Source organism: Seriola lalandi, unplaced genomic scaffold (assembly GCF_002814215.2).
Source record: "Seriola lalandi dorsalis isolate HSWRI2012SDOR001 ecotype SW California unplaced genomic scaffold, Sedor1 jcf7180002054682, whole genome shotgun sequence".
NCBI classification, from domain to species: domain Eukaryota; kingdom Metazoa; phylum Chordata; class Actinopteri; order Carangiformes; family Carangidae; genus Seriola; species Seriola lalandi.
Window position 1 is genome coordinate 591,452 of NW_019525235.1, and position 7,141 is coordinate 598,592.

The 7,141-nt window shown below is 42.5% G+C and overlaps 1 protein-coding gene across 4 annotated transcripts in view; it reads left to right on the forward strand.

Annotated features, from left to right (window-relative positions):
* Positions 1–7,135, forward strand: part of slc25a22a (solute carrier family 25 member 22a) — an 11,919-nt gene extending 4,784 nt beyond the window's left edge. For all 4 annotated transcript variants that reach the window (XM_023422523.2, XM_023422524.2, XM_023422526.2 and 1 more), the window contains 10 exons: positions 1,668–1,868; positions 1,998–2,123; positions 2,304–2,359; positions 2,588–2,678; positions 3,319–3,373; positions 4,117–4,177; positions 4,430–4,574; positions 4,668–4,822; positions 4,913–4,988; positions 5,108–7,135. In XM_023422523.2, the coding sequence (XP_023278291.1) occupies positions 1,849–1,868; positions 1,998–2,123; positions 2,304–2,359; positions 2,588–2,678; positions 3,319–3,373; positions 4,117–4,177; positions 4,430–4,574; positions 4,668–4,822; positions 4,913–4,988; positions 5,108–5,261 (939 nt within the window). In that variant the 5' untranslated portion in view covers positions 1,668–1,848 and the 3' untranslated portion in view covers positions 5,262–7,135. The remainder of the gene's footprint in view (positions 1–1,667; positions 1,869–1,997; positions 2,124–2,303; positions 2,360–2,587; positions 2,679–3,318; positions 3,374–4,116; positions 4,178–4,429; positions 4,575–4,667; positions 4,823–4,912; positions 4,989–5,107) is intronic.
* Positions 7,136–7,141: the final 6 nt, after the last annotated feature.

Sequence of the window (7,141 nt, forward strand, 5' to 3'; positions counted from 1 at the left end):
CCTTTCCTCCACCTCTGGAGCAGCCAGCAAGAGCCTCCAGTCGCCATCCAAACTAAACACACCAGACCACAGCTGCATTCATGGCAAGATACCGTTATCAGAAACCTAAACATCCACGCATGCTGTGCAGTCTCTCTGAAACTAATCCTGAGGAATTAGTGATATTGGTGTCACACAAGTTTACGCATAACGCACCTCACAAAGAAACCCACAAGTCAGCAAAGATCTGGGACGGAAAAGCTGCATTTGTAGAGTCGTGACTCGTGACTGAGGGAAGTGATGGGGGAGGGCTGGTGAGGAGGAGAGAGGAGGAGGCGGGTTGCACACGCAGAGGCATGTTGTGATTGGTGGATGGAGGGGGTGGAGAGAATGAAAGGGGAAATGGGATGCATCTTTTCACACTGAGGGCATTCTGTACTGTACCAAAAATAGGGGAGCATCTCAGCGACATCATCTGTTTGCTCTAAATGATTGTTTTAGCACACAGAGGATAGAGTTTCATCTGTATGACTTTAGCTTCACACCGAAAGAGCTTATGCATAAAACATGAATGTTCAAGGACACGCGTGACGTGCAGATGTTCCAGTGGTCATAGATTTGTTTAGCAAAAAGTAATCCCTCCTATCCAGCTCTATTTAGAGGGAGCTGTCAACAATGCTGCCTAATGTTTACCTTGCCTGTGCTACACTGTGATTACCTATAGGAATTAATATTTAATAAGTTACTGTTTTAATTATTGATTTTCACAGAAAAATAAAATACCAAACATCCCCTTATTCCAGCTTCTCAGTTGTGAGGTTTTGCTGCTTTTCTTTGTCTTGTGTGATTGTGGATTGAATGTCTTTGGGTTTTGGAGTGACGGTTGGACTAACACTGCTCACTTGTATTGTTGCGAGTTTAAGCTGGGTTTCAGTTTCCTGTCTAACAAAGAGCACAGAGCATTTGCTTTTATTTTGCGTAGGATGTTTTTGTCAGTTTGTTGTGGTTTGGTTCCACAGACACCTGGGAGTCGAGTCGAAAGTTCAACTGGATATACACTCGGTTTTTGTCAATGCTAAGGGGTTGTCTTGGTAATTTGTTGGTTTCACAGCTGTGAAAGTGAACTCACCTCTAAAGTTAGAGTCACAGCATTTTTCACACTTCACCTCGACATCACATGCTGGCACTTCCATCTAAGATCTCACTATAAAAAAAGCACTTATGAACTTATGATGTAGCTCTCTTACATGCGTTTAGCTGCTTATTTGGCAGGTTGCACTTCCAGTTTTTCGTGACCTCTATACCTTGTTCCTTTTTGGTTTGAATGCATTTATTGTAAGTTTTTTAGGACATCGAACATGAACAAGATAAGTGATTTGATCACACCACCCTGGGCTTTAGTAAACTGCATATGATGGACATTTTTCACCATTTCCTGGCATTTTATAGACCAGACTATTAACTGAGAAAATAGTTTATAATGAAAAAATTCATTAGTTGATGCTTATTTGCTGTTTTTGCTGTTCATTTCAGGTGGTGCACCATCTTGGCACTAAAAGTCTATGTTGTAATGTCTGTGAAAACAACATTGCTTCATTCTAACTATGGAAATGTATTGATCTTCTATTTTGTTGTAAGAGTTCTGTTAAGAGTTCAATGAGAACATCTCCGTTGCTCTATCTTTACAGATATCCCTTCACTTTAACTAACAACACCTGCAAGGAGACGAGTGGACAAAGCATAATCAGACTACACACTCCCACTTGGACAACAACACACTACTGTAACAAACAACAAAACACAAGGACGACCACTGAGTGACCAGCTAACAGACAGATTGGCACTTTGAGCAGCTGGGGCTTGAGATAAATGGCTGACAAGCAGATCAGGTGAGACTGAATATGGAACGACTACTAAAGTTTGCAACAGAGAAGCAGCCCCGTAGCCTCGTTTTCATCTAGTGACCTTTCACATGTCATATCTCTGTCTCTTTCTCTGTGGTCATCACCTTCATGCAGTTTGCCTGCCAAATTGATCAATGGGGGGATCGCTGGCCTAATTGGAGTGACCTGTGTGTTTCCCATTGACTTGGCCAAGACTCGCTTGCAAAACCAGCAAAATGGATCTCGCCTTTACACCAGCATGTATGAAATTTCTGTACTTTACTTTTTTATACATGAACAGTCTCTAACTCACTGAAAGTTCACTGCTTAACTATAATCAGAATTAATCAGCAGTGCCACCCAGGTTATCAGCAGATCCTTTTTGTACATCCTGTAGGCAGCCGTTTCACTAACATACCAACTGTTGTATTTGTGTTACAGGTCAGATTGCCTTATTAAGACCATCCGGTCAGAGGGGTATTTTGGGATGTATCGAGGTAAGTTTTTCACTCACAGGAGAAACTTGTGATTAATGTGTGTGTTCACTAGCATTAGATTCTTACTTTTAGCTACAGACATCAAATAGAGGGATTTATGTCTGACAGGTAATTATCTGGAAAAAGCTTCCACCATGCACTGCCTCATTCTCTCTCTTTCTCTCTCCTATTTTTTCTTTTCTTTGTGCCTCTCTCTTCCTTGGTCTCCATCCCTTTTTATCCTCCCAGGAGCAGCGGTGAACTTAACACTAGTCACGCCAGAGAAAGCCATCAAATTGGCTGCCAACGACTTCTTCAGGCATCACCTCTCCAAGGATGGGTGAGGCATGAAAGTGCTGACAGGCTGACTGACAAACACCCACTCCCCTCAGTCACACTGATTAACTGGCGTGTTTACCAACATGTAACCTGACACATTAGCTGTCTGTATTCTCACCAAGGCTCCAGTTAATCCTCCATCGCTCTGTCATCTCCTCCGAGGCACAGAGCATTTCACGGTGGTTTGTTAATTGTCTGGCTTAAAAATACAGAATTACTTGTATGTGCGAAAGCAGAGTCCCTGTCTGAAATCACATTACAGAGTAAAATTTGCACATAATGTTATCACACGTCAATACTTTAGCAACCATCATCTGGTGTTGCTGAAACTGGGCACCCATTGTCTCTCATAAGCACTGCCTAGATAAACTTGAGGGTTTCTGGGGCATCTATCTCCATCACTACGGTGACAAACATGCAGGCTGATGAATGATTGACTTGTCTGGCTCAACTGCTCAGCTTGTGAATTATTAATCCGGCCGCATGCTTGACATGTTGATATGGAAGATAAAGGTTAGCATCACAAGCTCAGGTGGTGACAACTCCTTTTTCCGGGACTATGGAAATAAAGTTGTATGCCTCTCACACTGACAGTCTAGTGCATGTTTTTGTCTGATCTTGCTTTTATCTTTTTTTCTCAGAAAACTCACTCTGTTCAAAGAGATGCTGGCTGGGTGCGGGGCAGGTACATGCCAGGTGAGTGAGTGAGTGAGTGAGTGAGCGAGATGCTCCTTTTAACTGCATCCTCCTGTTCTCCATCTGGAACTCCCGCCTTTAGCGCTGCCAATGTCATCTCACGCACGAACCACTGGGCCTCAGCCATATCCTCATTTGTCTCTGCCGCCGGCAAGAATTAGGCACGACTACATTTAAACGAGAGGTGGTAGTTGCAGAAACATGCCTGCAGTTTGTCTCTGTGGATTTCCACTGTTATCTGTGATCTGAATGTGACCTGTAATGTTCCATTTTCATGAATGATTTCTAATTACTGCTGTCCTGTTAGCAGGCGATACACTGGCAACTAGATGTGAGTGATCAGATAAGACACTGTGAGAGTGCTTGACCATGTGCACTGAGTGAGTGAGTCAGAGGGAAATGCCTGTTGTCAATGAGGGCAAAGGCTTCAAGCCCAAGAAACGTGATTAGATTAAGTGTAGCAGACCTTGGATTAAGATTGCAGCTGAGAACATAGCCATCTCACCCGTAATCCAGTTAACTAGCTACTACTGTGTGGATTAGAGAGAAAAACAAGTGTTGACATTTAGCTAATGATTGCCAGTAGATTTACACTGGAAACGCATTTTGTATGACACACTCAGTACTCATCAACCCTAAAATCTGACTTTGAAATCACTTGCAGTCGAACATAGGAAAAATCATGTGATGTGTTCAGAGTGTGCACGTGTTGACACTGTACCTGTCATTTTGTTTTGTTGTAGGTTATTGTCACAACTCCTATGGAGATGTTGAAAATCCAGCTCCAAGATGCTGGACGAATTGGTAAGAGGAAATTAAATCCAGATGGTGGTATAGCAAAGAATGAAGTGCATGTGGTAAAATGGAGAAACAGTGACCTCATGTGGTCATGTCAGAGATTGCAGCTGCTTTATCCCAGATTCTTCTCACTGTTATGAATTCAAAATGTCTGCCCGTATACCTGCTATTATCATGGTGTAATCATTGTCATTGTTTTCAAGTAGCTTGAAGTTGTGAATCTGCTGTCGTTAAGGTTGCGTGTCTTATGCTCCTCAGCGGCTCAGAGGAAGCTGATGCCAGAGACGGTGGCAGCAGGTACTGTGGAGACCAAGTCCCCAACAGCCATGCAGCTCACAAGAGAATTACTGAGGGAAAAGGGCATCGCAGGGCTGTATAAAGGCCTTGGTGCCACATTGCTCAGGTAAAAACAGATCTGGCAATCCAGGAGTAGTTTTAGCAACCAACTGTAACAAGGCTTACTGTTATCACCTGTCTTATTTTTCTCTTTTTGTAGGGATGTTCCTTTCTCCATCATCTACTTCCCCCTGTTTGCCAATCTGAATGAACTGGGCAAAAGAGGTGCAGATGGCCCTGCTCCTTTCTACGTGTCGTTTATATCAGGCTGCCTTGCGGGGAGCACAGCGGCTGTCGCTGTCAACCCTGTTGATGGTGAGCAGTGAGACCTTGAACATTGTGCATACAGCGATGCACGCACTGACACTTGATGTAATATACTCACCTGAGCTCTGTGTGTTACAGTGATAAAGACTCGACTGCAGTCCCTGAACAGAGGAAGCACAGAAGACACGTACAGTGGAGTGACTGACTGTATCAGGTGACCTCATTATGTATTCACTGCGTGTGTGTGTATAGTGTGCCACCATATCTACTGACACATAACTTCTGCTGGCTGAATGTTTCAGATCCTATAATGAGCTTTCGTTTGCTCTCTAGGAAAATTATGCGTAATGAGGGTCCAGCAGCCTTCCTGAAGGGAGCCTACTGTCGAGCCTTGGTCATTGCGCCTCTGTTTGGCATCGCCCAGGTCGTCTACTTCCTGGGTGTGGGTGAATTTATCCTCAGCTTCTTGCCTAAAAAAGACAACTAAGAAGCGGCTCCTTTCTGCCTTTCCCTCCCATAATGCATTACACCAACTGTGTGAGGATTCATCTCATTCTGAAAGAGGTTTTTCGATTGGTCAAAGCAATGACTGATCAGTTAATTTTGTTTTTCATATTTCATTGTGTTGAATGTTGAAATAGTTTAAGAGGGAGCCTTTGTTTGCCAAGCTGCCTGTGGTGGCACACAAAATTCCAGTAGGCAAGCTCAGCTAGCTCTCTGGAAATGAAGCCACAAATATCAGTCGAAGTTTTAAACGATTTTTACTTTATAATTACAACATTTTATTGCATTCTGGAATATGATTGTTGATGTACTGCCCTTTGGTTGCTGCAGTGATCTACTGAAAATTATAACCCCTAACTAGCGAAATTAAATGCACATACCATACTAATATTTGTGACCATTAGCTCGGGTAGAGTATTTACTAAAATACTGTTAAAGATTTTCCCCCGGATGTCTTAAAAAGTAGTACATTTCGAATAAGAGCAAAATATGCCTCTGTTTCAGACAAAGACCCAGGGAATGTGTTGCGATAACAGCACACCCCCTATGATCTTTCCTGAGAAGCCACATCCCTTCCTGTAAGTGGTTATAATGAACTCAGCCATTCAGCTCCAAGCACACTTTGATTGCCTTGGCTTTTTAAGTAGATCAGGTTCCATCTGATATTTAGTGCTACCACAATGCTTCCACTGTTTTGCCTCTGTCAAAGACAGCTCTGTATCCTGCTCACACACTAGACTGAAGAGACAGTGCACGACATGTGGGCATTATGCACCACCGATCTACATGTGCACTTTGTTTAACCTTGACACGGAATCACAAAAAACTTTTTTACTTCTGCACTCTTTTTTTGAGGGTTGAAACTGTCAAACATGTTGTACTTGAGGCCACACCCCAATCAGTGATGTCACAGCAGGGGTTTTGCCTTTGAGGGATGATAGAAAACACCTGCTGTGACATCACTGATTGGATTGCGACCAAAAGTGCAGTGTGCTTTAAAAGTTCAGTCCACAGAGAGCAGTGCAGCGACAGTCTTTCTCTCTCTGTGATTCATTGTGAATTCAGATGAACGCATTAGGTTTGAACACTTAAATTAGTCTGAAAGTAATTTTTAATAAAATACCAGATTATTAGTAGATATTCAGTAATTATGCTTATAGATGGTCAGACATCACCTGCCGAGGCCTCATGAGTACAGTCATCCACTGTGGAGCGAGTAAGACCTTAGCTGGTGTAGCTCATGTCCTCTTAGACCCAGACATAATTCTTATTGTTGTTGATGAGTTAACACTTAATTTAAATTATTTTCTCCAAACTTGAATTCAGTGGCAGGACCCAAAGAGCTAATGAAAAACCATTCTTTATCGCAAAATCAAACCAATGTGTTTTCAGTGTTCTATGGTTTTTACCAAACATCTCTGCTTGTTTGCTTTAGAGGTTTCGTTTGCTTTAAGTTGCTGGGGAAAGCAGCCCTGTCCTGTCTTGTTTATGCATCACAACACTGAAAGCCCTGCCATTGGTTTATCTCGCCGGAGATCAAGGTGACTTTGACATGTATTACCCAATCACATTCCTTCCTCGCTCCCACTGTTCAAGCAGCTCGTCAGTTGTACTGTCGCACTGTAGATGCGCGATGCAACTTTTCAGTGTATTATCATTTGTGGGAGTGAGACCTATTTATGAATATTCCTTTCTATAGGCAGTATAGCACTATATATTTGTATGTGTCGTTTTTTTTTTTTCTGTGTCAAAGTGTCCACCTTAACTATATTGTACATATGCAGATGATATGAACTTTATGTTTTAGGATTTATTGTTTGATTTGTACATGATGGCTTATTTGCACACCTACCTCTCCAGCCC